The following is a 19,436-nucleotide window of genomic DNA, read 5'->3' on the forward strand; positions in this document are numbered from 1 at the left end:
ATCACCTCTCCAAGAAATTCACTCTCCTCTTCTTGTACTCTTGGCTGATCCCATACGGTTATTTCAAGCATTCGTTCTCTAAAATCTCTACGATGTACATGTGAGTAGAGAAAAGTTTGGTTCCATTTTGGCTCTAGACTTTTCTTTACTGTTTTGGTCCTCCTTTTACTTTTATCACTGAAACATAAATATTTGTTGTAAATTGTTCGTAGAGATAAATCACAAAATGCCATCTACTCATCAGCACTCACTGTTTTAATTCTTTCTGATCTGATAATGCCTAAAAGAGAGAAGTATTTGCTCTACAATGGATCATGTTCATCCAAAAGTCCACACAGCTAATTTGACTGACTTGCATGATTCAAGAACAGTTTTTTGTTATAATTAATCTAACTATAAGAAATTATTAAAGACAATTCTTTACTTCATAAGCATTCATTTAAAAGTTGCTTCAATACGAGGTAAATTACAACATAATTTTCTAAACTGAAATATTACTACCTTCTGTCTGGAAGAAAATACATTTTTACATAGGGATTCCTGGGGCGTCCATCTACTCTTGGTGGCAAATCTGTTGCTTGCAGAACATTTACTATTAACTGATGTCCCACTTTGTCATACCACAGTTTAACCTAGAAGAATCAAGTTACCAAAAAACAGTAATGAAAATGGAGAAAAAACTGAAAATGAAGAATTTTCAGACTGCATCACATTAACCACAATGTCTCTTGGAAAAAACAATGGTTACTTTTACAATGAGATATATTTTGTTTCAAATTCCTTAAATATTAAGTTAGATGGAAAAGACAATGGTATATATCAAAGACTTTTGTATTTACCACAGCTGAATAAAATGGAGATGCCTGATTATACTTACATTGTTTATTGTACTCACTGCATAATCTTCTATGTGTGAGTGCAGATATGTCTAGCATATGTCTTAGCTCTGCACCTTGAAAGCTACATTCAAATAGGAAGCCCTGACTGTAGTTAAACTTGAGGCATAGTTGAAATCTATCTTCTCTGATCTGAACACCTGCAAGAACACCTTGCAGATGTTCTTATGAAAAGTAAAATATAGAGCTAAATAATTTCTTAAGAGAATCATAACATCATGAATTTTTTGAGCTTGCTGTATACTTAGAAATTAATATGATCAATATAAAAATATATAAGAATGTGCAAAACAAAGTCTAAGTACTCACAGTATATTTAATAAGCATAGCTTCAGTTAGTATTATAGACAGTTCCAGGAGGTAGTGTGTAATGTAATCTAAATTAGAACGCATTACTGAACAGTGTAACTCTCAACAGATATACAGCTCTTTAAACGCTCCCATGAAGAAGATAAAGTGGTACGATGCCTGTTATCTGTGGATTACTGGGCATGTATAGAAGAGCCACCATTTTCAGTGCAGAGGGTACAGGGCGACAAGTTACAAGGCACTTTTATGGGCTCCTCTCCATGTAAATTCCTGCACTCTTTGGTGTATTAAGACAACAACTCTTTACCTCTGCTGTGATTACAGTGATGGGTTGTGAGTATGTACAGGGGGGTCTTAAAAAACATTTGAAAGACATTAATCTTTACCAACACCAGACATTTCTCTTGACCTCCCAACAGACCTTGGGAATGTGGAGGGCTGAAGGACCAGCACTTCACAGATTTTCATTAACAACTCAGGAAAAACAAAATATGCTCACAGAAAGCTGCCCTGGTAGGACTTGTGGTGCATCCCTTAGGGCTCCAGGGCTGGTCGGAGATATAACAGAAATAGAAGGCCTTTCCATCTTCTGAGATTCAAAAGAACTTGAACCTAAAAATACATGAGAAACACATGAACATTCCATGCAAAATTTTGAAGTGAATTTGGATAACTTATGAAATGCTTTTTCTTTGAATTGTATACAGCTTGTATTTATACACAGTATAACTGGATTAATATACAGAAAAATTTCATACTGATGTAGATAGCATGGTGAAAAAGACTGTCTGGATACCCTCTCCCTCGATTGAACCTGACATTTTTTGTTTTATTTGAAATAACAAGTAAAAAAAGTGCTCCTCATAGAGTAGTGGCAAACCATACCAAATGTTTTAAATCAAATGTTATCTTCTGACAGGATTACATATCTCCCTTCCAACCCAAACTATTCTATGATCTCAAATCTTTGATGAATAAGCCCACATCTCTTGCACTAGGATTATACTCCTAGTAGCCTCTGAAATTTTAATTCCCAAGAATCTGGTGCACAGGAAGGTACACAGGACATGCATCTGACATGGAGGATGCTCCGGCACCTGCTGGACATCAGCAGTTCTCCAGCAGTGAAGCAGAGCCCTCACTAATGAGATGAGCTCATGACAGGTGTAACAGCACTTGGTGGCCCCACAGGACTCTATCTGAGGAAAGGTTTCTGGGTGCATCTCAGACAAGGCTCAGAAGAGAAAGGACTGGGAGCCATGGCCATCACACACTCTAGCTGACGTTATTCATACAGCATAGTTAAAAAGAAAACCCTTCTTTTGAAGCACGATACACAAAAAGTTCACCTAACCAATGTTTTCTTGTTAAGAAAAACAGAAACAAGAACTCTGGACTTATGCTGGGTGGTGCAGGAGGTGAAATCCTGACACCATTTGTACCTTTGGCAATCCCTTATACTTGTTTTCTCTCTTACGTTAGGGCAAGTAAATGATTCTTTTGGGCCACAGCGTGTATACCAGTACGGTACTAACAACACATGATATAGAAGAAAACAATAAAATCCTGCTAACATTTGAAACCTGTATAGCTTTTAATCAAATCGATATTGTTTTGAATTTAACACACAAGACCAAAATCCATTGAATTCTGTTATACAAAAACCTTGGAGCCAATGCAGTCGCCTAGTGCTCATCTTTCAGAAAATTCATAGCCAAAATGATTGTGCTGTGTACAAGACCATGCTTAGTGAAAGGAACGAGACGTGTACTCACTAGACTCTAACGGGGGGTGAGAAGTCTCAGGAATCCGTGGAATATCACTAAAACGTGAATACACACATAATAATTAGAAACAGTGGACACAGCCTTCTGCTGCAACAAATAGATTTCTGGGACACTTTTCTGGAAATACAAATTTGTTTCTGTTCTAACAAGTTACAAGGAAAGCAAGGGGAAGCATTTAAATACACTTTTTTCACTAGCATTCATGAAAATCTTACTAATGCAAACTACTTCTTTTAAGTTAATGAACTATCAGCCATAAGAATAAGCACTACAACGTTAATATTGTGGATAGATTCCACAATATTTTTACAACTAGAACAATAAAGTTAGAGAGCTTTTAGGAGGAGAAAGGTGGCAAAAGGTAGTATAGCTATGAATGTTCAAGTATTTTTTGGAAGGAAAAAAAAATCCAAAAAATAACACATAGATTAACTCACTAGTAATTTTTATATAAACGTCTCAAGGTGTTCACAGAATGAAACTGGTGAAAATGTCTTATAATAATAAAAAGAAAAAGCAAATAACATTAGCAATGTTAAATAAACAAAAGAGTAATGCATTTCTTCAAAGGCTAAAAAAAACCCAAATCATATTACGATTGGGTATAGACATTTTTCAACATACACATACCCAGCACACACACAGGTACAAGTAAAATCAAACTGGTTAAGTCCACACACATCTATCAAAATTTTGCCATCGACAAATTTACTCTTCCATCAAAATCTGGATGATGCTAGGTCCTGACTCTCTTTTGTTCTCAGCAATCATTGAAAATACATTGCAAGACCAAGAAATGACTGTTAATGTACAAAAATTAGCAAAGCAGCAGAGCAGGAAAATGGAAACAAAGTTGTTCAGTGAATTACTTGAAAATATTTTCATCTACACAAAATAATTGAAAATCAGAACTACAACAGCATTTCTGAAGAACATTTACAAGATTTTAAGTCTAAAGCTAAGCATTTTAGAGGTATTCAGGCATTTCTCTGTTCAGTGAAACACTATCTTACTGAGTTGGAAGTCAATAAAACTAAGAGACCTAAGTATATAGCAGTCACCTGTGAAAAAGAAACAGACACTTAAGTCAGAATGTAACAGTGCCCAATAAATTAGTGTTAAATTTGCTTTTCATGTCCTGCAATTTAAACTTCTATTTCAGCTTCAAGTTAATGTCTCACATCAGCTTACATCTTATATCACTCCACAAGAATGTGCTTCTCTTTGCTTTGACTTTGTAATTCAAGAGTTATGTGGTTTCCTCAAACTCATAGAAATATAACTGCATTACTTATTCTTGACATGGCATAGTACTACTTCACAAAAATATAAGCAGAGTAACGATGTGTTGCACAGCAAGGCTGCTGTGCAGACTTCTTCCTCTTATCATTTTCTCCCTTCAATTTCCAGGGCAATTCTCATCAGTCTGAAGTATTTACTTAGCATATTCAAACCGATTTTTCTGTTCAATACAACATTAAGCTTGCAATGTTTTCCTGTGCTACAATATGAACATTCTTGTCGGCTGTATAGCATTATTTGCAATAATATCCCATTTAGAATATCAAAGGAGGGCTCATATGTGCAAGGAGTGTTTCAACATGGGAAGTGCAATCTACTGTGTCAAGTTTCGTAATTCCTGAGTGGGTGAAAAAATGGTCAAGTTGACAGTATTTTCCTCACTTAAAGCTGGTGATAAAAAAGTCCTTGCCAGGTAAAGGCAAATGATAAAAATAATCAGATCTTTCTTAAGACTTTAATTGTCAGACAAAGAACTGAAAGTATAATTTTTTTTAAGTCCTTGTAATTCTTAGGAAAAACTGACAGGAACAATAGAAGCTAGAATTAATAATAGAATAAATTTCAACTTCTGACAAAATGCATGGTTTGCAATAGAAATGTTATTTGGCAGCTTTCCTACCCACTCTGTTCATGACCACCATATTAGAGCTTGTTCACGCACAGACAATCTCTAAAACTTTATATATATAAGGTCTATGTGTGTGTGTGTGTATATATATATATATAAAAATTATTGCTAGACTATCTCCTCTTCTCTAATATATTTGTCTTGTTTAAGTACAGCTCCACACAGAACTGCAAGACACAAAAAGCAAAGCAACCAAAAAGTTAAGTATGCAGTACAGTACTGATCACCAAACTCATGGCAGAGTATCCTAACAAGCTCTGTAACAGTTCTGCTTTCTGCTATTGATTTCAAAATGGACATGAAATAGTTCAAAGTTATGCTTCTGTCCATATTTAAAAACATTGGCATTTTAATTGAAGAATGAAAATTCTAAAAAGAAACTATAATCTATAGCTTTGTAGGTAAGAAAATGAGTCTTATCTAGCCTGCCCTTACAGATTGCAGGAAATACTCTAACAGTATTATTTACAAAAAAAAGCTCTTCAGAAGAAACAGTAGAAACCTCAGACTTATATTATTCAAACCTAGACTATTCAAATCAAATGGTAAAAAAACAAAGTAAGAAGTAGCACAACCACTCACTGAAAAAAGAACAAAATTTTTCTCTGCTTTCAGACCAATGTAAACATCAGAAAAGTAATGTCAGACACATTCCAATAAAGAGCTGCTGACATCGAGCTTTGTCTTTCTATCTCTACCCTGAAAGGCAAAGGTTTTTTGTGATCTTATATGACTATCTTATGTCTGATCGTTCTACACCTTAATGAATACAGAAATTAAACCAAACTATACATCAGGTTCATACTACTCTGTGCAGATAGATGGTTTGTGAGGATCACTGTTTTGTAAAACACAGGAACAGCTATAAATTCTCTGAGGGCTATAGTCAAGAGCTTGATCACTGGAGACAAACCAAATTCAAATGTGCTTGTAACCCACACTTCTTTCGGCTGCTCTGGGGACAAAAGGATTGTCCTCTATGCCTGACAGTTTTCAGTTTCTGAGTACCTGTCCCCAGTGCTCATTCTCCTATTTCCAAAACCGTTCCTTCCCATCAGAACCTGTAGATCAATCTGCAATTTGCACTAATTACATTACTTGAGCAACTCTCTGGAGTTCAGTACTGCCTGGTTTATGAAGGAGGTTCAACCTCCTTGCGAGGACCTAGAGCACAGTAGCAGTCCCTGCACAGAGGAGCTGAATCACACCAGAGAAACAACAATTTTGGCAATATTATATGTGGAAATCCAAGCAAAAAAATCTAGCATCTGACAAAAAAAACAGAGACAAATGAAAAAACATTTGTTTTACCTGCACCATGCCATAGAGCTCACCTGAGCACACAAGAGACTGTCAGTTAGTTACCATGCGAGGTTTCCTCTCCAAAAAGCATACCGCCAGAGGATTTTCTATGCTGTCCTATGTTAACCGCCTCTCGCGTTGTATGCATATTCATAGGTAATTCTTCCCCTCATATTTAGATAGCCAATCCATTAATTCTACTTTTTATAGGTTTGTTATCTACCTTGTGTTACAATCATTAGCATTAGCATCAATTAGCTTCCGTGAAGTTTTTAAGGTACTATTGTGGTTATACTGTTTACTGTTGTTATGCCTTCATCTGCTAATAGTGTTACGTTTCACATTTTTCTCTAATAAACATCCTACAATTATCCATTACTCAAAATTACATTTGCCGGTAGACACAGAAATCCAAATTTACAAGACCGAGAAAATTGTTTAGACATCAATTTTGTAACTAGCAGTCATATAATTTGTGGGATTACAGTCCTCCCATTATTCACTTAAGCCAAACTATGTCATATTTGGGCTTTTTAGATCAAATATGCTAGGACTTTTTAAATAGAGACCATTAAAAGTGATGGTACATTATTTGCATTATTAATACTGAGAGATGAAAACACTTAAATTATGCAGACAAAATATCATTTTTCAGGTCTTTCGGGAACCTGTTTCCTCACAGGAATTTTAGGTGTAATGGATTACCACTTAATGCTGTACCAAGCAGCTTTGATTTTGCTGAGTCAGCACCTAAGGTAGACACAAAACTTTGATACACTAGATTTCTTGGATTAAATAAAATTCCCTGTCATGAATTTGAGACAATCATATACTTTGGATAACAAGACAAGGAGAAGCTGGGGGGTGGGGAGAAGTAATGTAATGCAAGCAAACGATTTCCCATTATGTAACACAATCTACATAGATTACAACTACTAAAAAAAAAAAAAAATATTAAAAAAAGAAAATCCTGTGCAGTAGGTTCTTTTTTGTGACCTAGTATCAGGATTTCCTTCATTGTACAGTATCTGATATTTTTTTTCTCTTTTAGGATGACAGACAGGTAAATCCCAATCTGATACAGCATGACAGGAATTTGTCTCGTTATTGCTAGTGAAAGGAAATATCTTTACATTTCAAAGTTATATGCTCTAGTCGCTTTGGGATATTTATTTGCTTTTCTCAAAAAAAAAAAAATTATCAAGACACAACTCTTCAAGAACAGTGTTATTACAGTATGTAGAAACCTCCATGCTAAGACTCCGTTTATCTCAAAATAAAAGCAGTATCTGATGTGCTCTATTTTTGCCTGTATCTGGAGGAAAAAAAAAAGCATGGGTCATCCAAAGCAAAACTGCATTTTATCAGTACTATTTCTGGGTGCACTTTTTTAGTATAAAATTCACCGCTCAGATTCAGAAACATTCTTTGACTTTGAATGCACTTCATATTCTTTGCCTCAGTTCAACAGTTGTGATATTTTCTCTCAATTTTTTTTTCAAGAATATGTCACTGGAATGCTGTCACCTTGTACTAAAGTATGTGAAGCTATTAGATTTATCAAATTCATAAACTAAAATAATTAAATTGGTTTAATAATGAAGTTATCTTAAAAGCTTAAGGATACATGACATTTGCAAATATACTGATAGGAATAAATATATCTAAAGTTCATTAGTTAAATTACTAATCTAGCACTTTCCTTTTACATCAGTTGTAGAAATTAATTTTTATATTTTCTTCAACTGAGACATGGAGTTCAAGTCAGGTCCAGTACCAACATATTTCTTTTCTGCCAATTTAAACATAAAAACTAGACTTGCAAAAATCTCCTTATGGCATTTTATTTTTAATTACAAAGATGTAGGACTGAATTTGCAATTTTCAGTCAGGAATGTCTCCTAATTTAGCCAACCAAAGAATGTAAAATAAGGTTGCTTCTCCCCCACAGTCTCCATCTGGATGGTAATTTTAGCTTTTAACAACCACTATTATTGCATCAAGCTTTCATTTTCCATTAGAAGGTCAAACTCATAAGTGTAATTAGCAATGAATGTTAATTTTATTTAAGTACTTTTAATAGTGATTGTCATTAAAAAAGCAGAACTCATTTGCAAAATATAGCTAAACTTGCCCGGTATAGACAATACCAAACATCAAAAGCTGACGTGAAATAAATGTAAAAGAAAAATGTTTTAGTCAGAAAGAAAATTAATAGTGGTTTTTGTTTCTGAAACTGAAAACTTACCATATTTGAGACAGATAAAATGATAATTAGGATGAAATCTAGCAAATTCAAAATGGAATAGTTATGCACTCATAAGGAGGAAACACTACCATCTGCCTACAGGTATTCAGAGACTTATAGTGAGTGCACATGAACTCTGGGAAGGTGAAAAATTACTGAGAGATTGAAATCCTTTAAATTTTTTTTTTTAACTAGCCAAGAGTCACTTTTTATTGTTAATCATGCGACTTTGTTCCACATTATAAATGTGAATTCTAATATACGATTCATATTCAATCCTGTAGGACTTAGCTCAGAATGGTCCCAATAGAGTCATGTTTGCCGGAATGTAGAATATCATTGAAATAGTTGTGACAGATGCAGGGCCAACCCCACTAATCTTATCAATTTGAACAGATTTTATGACCTTTCTAAGGTTTATTTGGGAAATCAAGAAGATAAGAATTGTTACCACAAACCCCCCAAACCGGATTCATAATAAAGAAAAAATAAGACTATAAACATAACACATTAATACTAATTTTCTGACAAAACAAACTACCTTCATAAATATGAAGATATTTTTATTTCCACTTTTGATTTCGATGCCGGTATCGTTAAGCCTTAATGCAGTCTTTTCAGTTAAGAGTATTGGTTTTCCTTTTTTAGCTCTTTAAACAAAGCCTGTTTAAAATCCTACTATGCTCAATGTTTGCTGTTCTTCCTTCTATTCATGAATACTTGTATAAGTTATCCAGATTTAATGCAGCTAAAAGCCTGAAAAACAGATTTTTCTCATGCACAGGTCCATTTGATCCACAAATTTTCTTTTGCCACTTGGCAAAAAACTTGTTAGTACTTCGATCATACAGAAAACAACATTTATACTTATATGTATGTCATTGCATAGATCCAAGACTGTAAAAGGCAGTGAAGAAAATTGAATATACAAAAGTCAATAATAGAATAATAGAAATAATAGAGTAATAGAAAGTGAAACATATTCCATTATTAAGAGATAAAAATAATGAACTCACAAATAGTCCCTTTAAAAGTCCCATTAGAAGTAATAACTGTGCTTAAGAAGGAAGTCTTTAGCCTTACCCAATAGGCCTTGAAACAATAATTTCAACTTGAGGTTCTGATTTTGATTCTAAAATAATGTTGTAAACTTCTTCATTTGTAGCTCCAGGCAAGGGTTTACCATTCCATTCTAGAACTTCATCCCCTTGAATTTAAACAGAAGTTTATCTCATTTCCATATTCTTTTAGAAAAAAGCACAAAACATTTATGAAATCTATATAATCAAGTAACATTACCAGAAAACAGTTAAAAAGCTGTGCTGAAACCCAAACACAGCAAAACGTCAGAACACAGCTACAATTTGTACACACAAAACTTATTAAAGAAACCACTTGTGCAAACATATTAAGTATTTCCAAAATAATACAGCACCTGTTACTGTGCTATGAAATGGAGGAGTTTTTTTAAATGATCCTTTATTAACTAGCAGCAATAAAAATTGAAAACAAGTTAATCTTCAAAAATTAAAAATATAAATACCTACTGTTAAGTCTTTAAAAATCACAACATTTTCTTACATTATATAAACTCCATTTCAATTTCTTTACCAAAAGGGCAGTCTTCACTGTCTGTGTCAAATGTACAAAAAATAAAAGCAAGGAGCAAGTCACTATCTCCAGGAGATGTTATGGGAGACAGAAAGGAAAAGAGGATGTGAAAGTTATTTAGTTAACTTTCTTTTGTCAGCTTGCCATTTCTGGAATTTGAATAGCATGTACATTGTATTGTACTTTGGCATTATTGTAAAAAGGTGAAAATCTTGAAGTATAGTTTCTAAAGGAAGATCATTCTATACAATAAAATTGAAGGAACATAGGGTAAGTTTAGACTCTCATATGCCATTATATGTAGCAGTCAAAACTTCACAACCACTATCTGATGCCACAGATAACTTTCTTGATTGGCAATGATTTTATCTTTATTGACAATGATTTCTTGTTAATCAGATTAAGTCAGGAACAATCCTTCAGCTGCTGGCTTTGCTCCTTTCTGAGGAGATCTAAGCAAAATCATCAAACCTGTGCTTGTTAATAAGCTGAGGAAAACTATCCTAACTGATGTTGTATCTAGCAAAACACATGGCTTCAATTTCTCTTTATGTTACATGAGTGTCAACCCTTTTTCCCAAACAGCCTATACTTTGGTATTTTAACAGTAAGCGCCACAGAGTACTCCACTGGCTTTCAAAGCATTTTGGCATTCTTTAAAACATAAGGGCTTCGTAATGACAGACTTAATAAATGCTTGCTGACATAAGTATAAATTTCTACCATGCTGAATATCTGACACAGTTTTAAATGTTTTGTGTATTTAACACTTAATTGTATGTCAGGAGGGAACAGGAATTAGATATTGCCTAGGAACTTCATTTAAAATTTATACAACTCAGTGAAAAGATACTCAGTTTCTTCTTTAATTCTGACTGTATTTTAAAGCTAACAACTGTTATAAACTAACATGTTGTTTTTCCTTAAAGTAGAATCTTAAGTCCTACTGTAGTAGCCCAGAGTTGCAAGTCAGTCAGTCAAGGAGCTGTTAGACACCTTACACTGTAGATGTTTGGGATAACCAAGATAATCTGCACAAAGCTAGCTGGTAGCACCTACAGGACACCTGCACTCTTACGAAGCCACTTCTGCTGGTGAGGCATATATACCAGGATATCTAAGATGCCTCTAGAAAGGAATATTAATGCATCTTACATTCTATCCCCACTTACTGATGCATGTTCAGCAGAGATAGAAAGTTTTCAGACTTACTTATGCTGCAAATCTCTGAATTTTTTCATATTGATTTCTAAAATAGTAATTCAGATTGGGAGATACCTCTGGGAGTCTGCTAGTTCCAACCCCTGCTCAAAGTAGGGACAACAGTTTGTCAGTATCTCTCTTGTACTAGAGGAACACAAACTGGACACGGTACTCCAGATAGAGCCTCATAAGCACTGAATAGCGAGCAACAACCACTTCCCTCAACTTGCTAAAGACAATCTTGCTAATACAGCCCTGTACATGACGGGCGTTTGCTCCAAGGGTGCTTTGCTGACTCATGTTCAACTTACTGTCCTCCAGCACCTCCAGATGCTTTTCCGCCTAGTGCTTACTGTTGCACTGGGTTATTCTGTTCCTCATGCAAGACTTCATATTGGCCTTTATTCAAATTTATGAGGTTTGTACAATTAATCAATGATTTATAAATTTAATCAAGTTTTGGAGGTTTTTCATAAAGCAAGGACTAATCTATGTCTTTTTTTGTGTTTTAGCCCCACATAATAGGATGAATAGACTTTCATTCATTGAAAAAATGTGCAAAACTGTATTTTTTTCTGTGAAATTATTATGGCTCTAAAAATATTTTTAGAAATTAAAAATAGCTTTGGCTTAATAAACAACCTAGATCAGACATTAGAAATGTAATTTTTCAGCCCAAATACTTCAAGATTAGTGGACAGAATCTTATTTTCTGTAATTATAATCTGCAGTTAAAATCTATAAACGACTACATTAACTGGTGCTATCAACCCCAAGTATGTTGAATTGGTATAAAAAAAAATTAACAAATGCCAAAACAAAGAAAGATATTTTTCGAGACTCATCATATTTTCTTCTTCTTTATTACTATTTGCTTTATGCAATTATCTTAAATTCATACAAGTTGTCATCAAAGCTTCTGGATTGCTAAGAAGGCATTGCATAGACTCTGGTTTGTTAAGGCAATACTTGGAAAGTAGTTGCTTAGAGCCATAGTAAAAATACAAACCACTAAGAAGTAGTTTTGAAAACTACTATACTATACTGTGCATAGTTCTCGCTTCATTTAGAAGCTTGAAAAGTGCCAACAGTACAGCCACTTATTTGTAAGTGTAGTATATACCACTTACATAAATTAAATATTTTAAGATCATTTTCTTGGGTTGTTTTCCATTTTTATTTGTAACAATTCACACTGAAAGAAGTCCATTGTGTACACAGTGCATCATTCTTCAGGTGACACTATGGTGCAAGTAAAGTAACTGTAGTGAGTTTTGTTTGCCACAATGAAACAGTTTTTAAAAATGTTTACATTGATTCTATAGAGCGTAACATGCAGACCCTGAGCTAGCAAGCAAAACTTCACCTGTGACACTCAGTCCTGACAGCAGCACTGATCAGCAGTATTTTGCTCATACATCCAAGCAGTTGGAGTTAATAATAAATTAGAAATGCGGAGGGATCTGGACAGGCTGGATCGATGGGCAGAGGTCAACTGTATGAGGTTTAATAAGGCCAAGTGCCGGGTCCTGCACTTGGGTCACAACAACCCCATGCAACGCTACAGGCTTGGGGAGGAGTGGCTGGAGAGCAGCCCGGCGAAAGGGGACCGGGGGGTGCTGGTTGACAGCCGGCTGAACATGAGCCGGCAGTGTGCCCAGGTGGCCAAGAAGGCCAACAGCGTCCTGGCCTGTATCAGGAATAGTGTGGCCAGCAGGAGTATGGAAGTGATTGTGCCCCTGTACTCGGCACTGGTGAGGCCGCACCTCGAATCCTGTGTTCAGTTTTGGGCCCCTCACTACAAGAAGGACGTTGAGGTGCTGGAGCGTGTCCAGAGAAGGGCAACGAAGCTGGTGAGGGGGCTGGAGCACAAGTCTTATGAGGAGCGGCTGAGGGAACTGGGGTTATTCAGCCTGGAGAAGAGGAGGCTGAGGGGAGACCTTATCGCTCTATACAACTACCTGAAAGGGGGTTGTGGCGACGAGGGTGTTGGCCTCTTCTCCCAAGTAACCAGCAATAAGATGAGAGAAAATGGCTTCAATTTGTGCCAGGGGAGGTTTAAACTAGATGTAGGAAAAATGGCTTTACTGAGAGAGTGATCAAACATTGGAACAGGCTGCCCAGGGAAGTAGAGTCACCATCACTGGAAGTGTTCAAAAATGTGTAGACGTGGCACTTTGGGACATGGTTTAGTGGGCATGGTGGTGTTGGGTTGATGGTTGGACTTGATGATCTTAAAGGTCTTTTCCAATCTTAATGATTCTATTCTATTCTAGTCCATTCTATTCTAACATTACAGTATTGTCCTGAATTTAAAAAATATTAGCATATAACATAAGCAACATTAATATAAATTAACAGCTGCATTACAAAAAGCCATAATTAAAAGGCAATATATTTTGTATGCAACTGATTGATTTACCTGCTCTGAGATGCCCCACCACATCAGCCAAGCTACCTTTCTTCACTTTGGTAATGAAGGCACCAAGTCGTCCTAATTCTGTCATTTTTCCTCCAACAACCTGGTTAATCATAAATTTGTGAATTTCCAAGCACAAACCACATATCATATCAAGCATAAATAGATAGAATAGTTTTCACATAATTTTAAAAATTAAACTTGTCAATTTGGGATTTACAGAGGCTTACAGACAAAGTTAAAAATACAAAAAGGTCAGATCTAGTTGAAAAGAAGTAGATTGACTGCTGTGTCAATTGACACAGAATCAATAAAATTCATATTCCTTTTAATGTGTTTGACTAATCAGTCTTACGCAGTTTGCTAAGTATCTAAATTTGTTGCAGAAACTTAATAAATAACCAAGAAAATGTACATCTTGCAAGTATATGCCTGTCATATTCTTAAGTTCAAATTGCAAGATCACATCAAACCAAACGTACGAAAATCCCCAAATGCAATTAGTACAACAATTAAAAACAGCAAATACACTACTATGAAACATGGACAAACAGTTCACAAGAATGTTGCTACTGCTAAAACCCAGGTCCTCTCATCCAAGCACATGGCAGGACAAAACAGCACTTCTGGCTTTTGTTAAAGAGAACTGAAGAGAGTTATTTTTAAAATGACAGCATCATAGAGACATCAGGAAAGTCTGGGAAAAAAAGGTGCCCACAAGAGATTAGATTTTTAATAAAACATAAAACAAAAAATGTAGTCTTGCTGACTTGCTATTCTGTTTAGTTATCTTACTCTCTCCAGTCAGGTATTTTTTGTCAGGAATACACTGGGAGGAGTTTTATAATAAAATGAAACAATGGAACGCTGCTTCATTAGGTATTATTTCCCCATGTGGCAATCACAATGACTAGTAGAAGCTTTAATACAGATATATATCCAAGATCTAGAAGCCTACCTGCCAACAAGGTTGCCACACAATAATGTGTTAAATTTATCAGTGGGGACCTTAGTTCCCATCATACAAAAATGAAACTTGAAAAACCGAAGAGAAGCTCTCCATTCTGCACTTCCTCCTAGGACCAACCTTTTTTCTCACATATTAATAAAAATTGCTTGCTGCCAGCAAAAATCAGCTTTGTGCTACAGGCTATTAGACATGTAGTAGAATGAAGCTGTTCTCATTTTCTGTATTCCCACTCCACACTATCTCACTTCAAAGTGGATAAATGGCTTTTACCCAGGGTATGCCATTACTAAGTTCACAAGGTTCTTTCCTGATTTAATTCCCACCATGATGAGCTGAACCGACAACGCACATCTCCATTACATGCAAGGGACTGAACTATCAGACAACTATATGCAAGGAGTGGTTCAGTGTCAATGCCCTTCGAAGCAGACTCAGTCCTAAGTGGATGGGAATGTTTCCTATTTTGCATTGTTTCTGCTGTTCTCAGTGGGGAGAGGAAGACATGCAAATTAAATTCTCTCAGTCATCTTTGGAGCTCCATATAGTTACAAATATGCATAGAGAGAGAAATTCTTGAACTAGCACACTGTACTCCCCACCAGCTTCAGAATTAGCACTCTCTGCCTTTTAAGTTTTCTGGCAATTTAAGGACATGAACTTAAGAGTCCACTACCACTGACTGACGTAGGGATTTAAATCAACTGGACAGTGTTGCCAAGATCTTAAATTTGGGGCCCTGAATTAAGTGGAATTACATTTAATACAACCTTTGCTATGCTTTAAAAGGTTTTTTTGCAAATTTTTGTTTAAGTATTTAGTTTCGTTCTACAAAATTTCTGTTTCCGAACAGCTGTGTGAATTTTAAACACTGACCTTGTAAACATTTGCATCCAGGTGACATTTATGTGTGTGTATTATGAGATGAATTTCTTGACTGAAATGCAAACAGGAGAGCTAGAAAAGGCAGGGTGCCATCAATGCATTGCAATGTGCAGTATATGTCTTGCAAACAGGAAGCTGAATAAACATACACTTTTTAATCAGAAAGTTCAGCTCCATTGCCATGGATGAGTGGAAGACTGCATAGAAGGCTTAAATACATCTACATTCATAATTTGTCTGTGTAACTTCCAAAACTTCCTAAAAATGAGGAATATATTTTTGTCAAATGACCATATAATTGGAGAGTCCTCTGATTTAACGTGCTAGACCTCTAGGTCTAAGGTCAGTGGAAGTTTCTTTCATTTACCACAAAACCCATGCAATACTTACTTTTAGGCCCAATAATGCACCTGATTCTTTTGGCATGGTTGTTCGCTTGTTAAGAATAACACGCCCAATTAAGCGATCTCCCTCTTTAGAAGGCTGCCACGTTACTGGATGCTGTTAAAACAAGCAATGGAATTAAAGGAGTGCAACCACCTTCCTGTATTTAGATGCACATTTATAAAGCAATAACATCTCTGGATCATTATGTCATGGTAGACACAAACATCCTTCAGATGTGTTATATATTGCACCGAAGCTTTCTATTATTATATCTGTTGGACTCTGGCTTCACTAAATATTTATGCCCACAGTAAAAAAATCTCAGCACTAAGTCTGCAGGTAGAATTATAATATAAATCAAAGTTCAATATAATTAAACATTTAAAACTAACTTTAGGTAATAAAATTAAACATTTACTTTTAAATTCCATGACCCTGAAAAGTGCATTCATAAATTCTGTTCTTTAGGATAATATACATGTTATACAGACCTAATATGTGTGTTCACTATATAATAAAAAACCAAATGATCTTTTCCCCCTCCAAGTCAATAGAAAAAGTCATTAATCTCTCCCAGAACAGCATCACACTCACAGCTGCTTTTGTGGAGTGTAGTGAAATCTAGTATCATGTCTATAAAATAATTAAATTCAAGTTAAAATTTAGGCAATTGTACTAGTATATATTTTGATGAAAATGTCTTCATGATTTCAATTTCCATGATCCACTAAACCAAGTTTTCATATATTTTGCATAGCACAATTTTATTACAACAAAATATCAATGTTGAACTGAGCAAGCAAACATTTTCATTCATACTTATGAACGTCTTTTTCCCTATTTCTTACCGAACTAATGGGGGATGTCTCCCTGCTGTGCCACGTGGCAGGATCCAGCCAGTAATAATCCAAGTCACCTGGAAGAATATGAATAGAAAGAAATGTGTAATCTCTCAAACAGAGAAAGATGTATGGATGATTACTTCTATATGCAGGAATGTTAATGTGCAATAGTTTGATGAAGCAAATAAAAAACCCTGTATTATCATTCAAATTAACTTATAGTTACCTGAAAACAATATAGACTAATAATATAAACCCAAAAACACACAATGCATTTATTTTGACCTCTGCTTTTTCACAAATTGCACCTCAGAATCAGTTGTGCACTCCAGTTGTTTTTGACTTTGCCCAGTCATCCAAGAATGGACCCCAATGCATCTTATTCACAGCCCTCCTCCTCCCACCGTCTCCATAACAAACACACAGGACTACAGCTAATGATGACACAAGAGAGTATACTCCACAAAATAGGCACTTAGCTATAGTTAAGGACAGAACAGTCAGCTACACTCAAGGATCTGCGAAGTAGTTGATCAATACTGTGACAAGTACCATACATATGGAGAGGGACAAGAGCTGGCAAAGGGTAACAGAGCACCAGGCAAAACAGCCACACAAACAGAGCAAATAGTGCCAACAGCCAATATGAGGTTGCAATCTTTCATTCCATTTGGGACAAACTTATATATTATATCCATCAAGAATAAACCCATGAATTACAGTGCTCTGGAAGGCATGAGCCCATTGGGCCAAGGAGGGGAACCACGGGTAGGGCTTGGGAGAAAAGGCAGCAGAGCATACCACGGAGAGTATATACAAATTCATGGAAAGCTAAGGAAACCACAGTTTGACTTAATATATTACAGCTGTAGAAGGCTGAGTTGGTAGCAAAAAACTACCAAATTCACTGGCAGTTGTGTAGAGAACTGATGTAACTGAGCACTCCAAGGAGTAAAAGGACGAGGCAGGAACTCCAAGAGGAAGAACATTGGGCAGTGCAGTTCAGAGTACAATTTTATGTACAAAGAGGAAGGGTGCCAGTGATATAGGGAAGGACATACAGAATGATTCAGGCTAGAACAGATCCAACAGAAGGGTAAATGTGAGACTGATACAGCAGCAACAAATCTGAAGGTTTTCTGTGCTAGCACTAGTTTTAAACAGAATATACCTGTGAGCTCTGAAACTTGGTGTTATTTCATCCCTTTGGGCATTGCCACAGTGTATTAACAAAAATGCAATAGAAACATTAAAAATTAGAATGACAACTCTTTCTAATGGTCTCTTGCAATAACAGTAGTATATAAAATCTTGATCTGAAATAACCAAGAGATATTTTTTAATTCTGAGAAAAAGTAGATGATTCTGCCATTTAGCTTACAATGCCTTTAAACACACAAACAAACAAACCCCCACCAAATCAAAATCTAAACTTTCACTTCAGAGGTCAGGTTTAGACCCTGAAGGAAATACAGTCACCTCTCACTGAGGTTTATATCCATACCTGCACTTCAAGTATTTTTCACCCTCACTTTGGCAGAGAATCTTGGTCATTTGAAATATGTTAGTGGAACAGCTTGATAATATTGCTTTTTGAATTCACAAGTGATTTTTCTTCAAGTCTTTAAATTAATATGTCCCAGATTTAGTTTTCATTACAGAACAACTCTTCACATGCTTTCCTAGCAACATTCCTACAAACTCTTTACTGATCATTTAAAATACACCTCGTAAAAATCATACTTTATCACTAAAGTAAAATACTTATTGCCGATATCCTCTGCACTCTTGATATGCTCTATGTCTTCAGAAAACAGATGTTATTTTTTATGTATAATTTAGGCAATGCATCTTCACTATTTTATTTTATAAAACACATCTTTCTCATACTACTGTTAGATCACTACTCTTACCAGCACACAGGCATCCAACAGAAGCCCAAACAAAGCATGCTTCTAGCAAGAAAAAAAAATATACATTTACATGAAGATTTTATTATTTTTTACTTCTTCTACAAATATTTAGATGCTGATTATGAAATAGAAGTTATACCACTCTTTATAATCTGTAAAATCTGTGATAGCTTGCCATCTACATGATTATATGCACAAGCTTATATTTAAACAGCTTATTATTATCGCATGCATAACCACACGAAGCAGTTTGCAGATGCATTAGCTACTGCAGTTCTGCAATTTTGGAGATCTTAACTTCACATTAAAGATCTTTCAATTTTATTTTTAGCACTGTTCTTTGAACCTTTATAGACTTCAAGATCTCAGCAAGAACAACAAATCCAGAAACCAGACTGCCACCCCAGGTGCTGGTAGTAAGCTGGGACCTGTGGCACAGAGCTCTCCAATCTTCAGCAATGGACTCAACAACAGCACCAAAAAGCAACTCCCTCCTGTGTGAGCTGGCCTGCCAGAGGAAAAACAACACACTTTGCCTCCATGTTTCACGGCTATTTGCTCAGCAATAGAGGAATGTTCAGGCAGGAATAAATATCTGGTCCAGCATGCAGACGTGTGTGTCCAAGTGCTCAGAAACATTTCTGCTCTTGTCCCCATTGCTCCCCACTCTCTTTTCCTTTCTTCCATCCCCAGCTTCAGCTTCTGGGTCCCAGTTTCCTCGCCGCTCTTTCTCCTGG

The 19,436-nt window shown here is 35.8% G+C and overlaps 1 protein-coding gene across 1 annotated transcript in view; it reads right to left on the reverse strand.

Annotated features, from left to right (window-relative positions):
- LOC104626465 (regulating synaptic membrane exocytosis protein 1-like) overlaps positions 1–19,436 on the reverse strand; it is a gene marked incomplete at its 3' end in the record, with an annotated part of 211,901 nt that overhangs the window by 87,972 nt on the left and 104,493 nt on the right. Inside the window, exons 9-16 of the mRNA XM_010294397.1 lie at positions 16,793–16,860; positions 15,948–16,058; positions 13,709–13,808; positions 9,556–9,679; positions 2,981–3,027; positions 1,705–1,817; positions 502–632; positions 6–177 (exon numbers count right to left, since the gene is read on the reverse strand). Coding sequence (XP_010292699.1) covers positions 6–177; positions 502–632; positions 1,705–1,817; positions 2,981–3,027; positions 9,556–9,679; positions 13,709–13,808; positions 15,948–16,058; positions 16,793–16,860 — 866 coding nt within the window. The remainder of the gene's footprint in view (positions 1–5; positions 178–501; positions 633–1,704; positions 1,818–2,980; positions 3,028–9,555; positions 9,680–13,708; positions 13,809–15,947; positions 16,059–16,792; positions 16,861–19,436) is intronic.

Source organism: Phaethon lepturus, unplaced genomic scaffold, assembly GCF_000687285.1.
Source record: "Phaethon lepturus isolate BGI_N335 unplaced genomic scaffold, ASM68728v1 scaffold4269, whole genome shotgun sequence".
Taxonomy (NCBI): Eukaryota; Metazoa; Chordata; class Aves; order Phaethontiformes; family Phaethontidae; genus Phaethon; species Phaethon lepturus.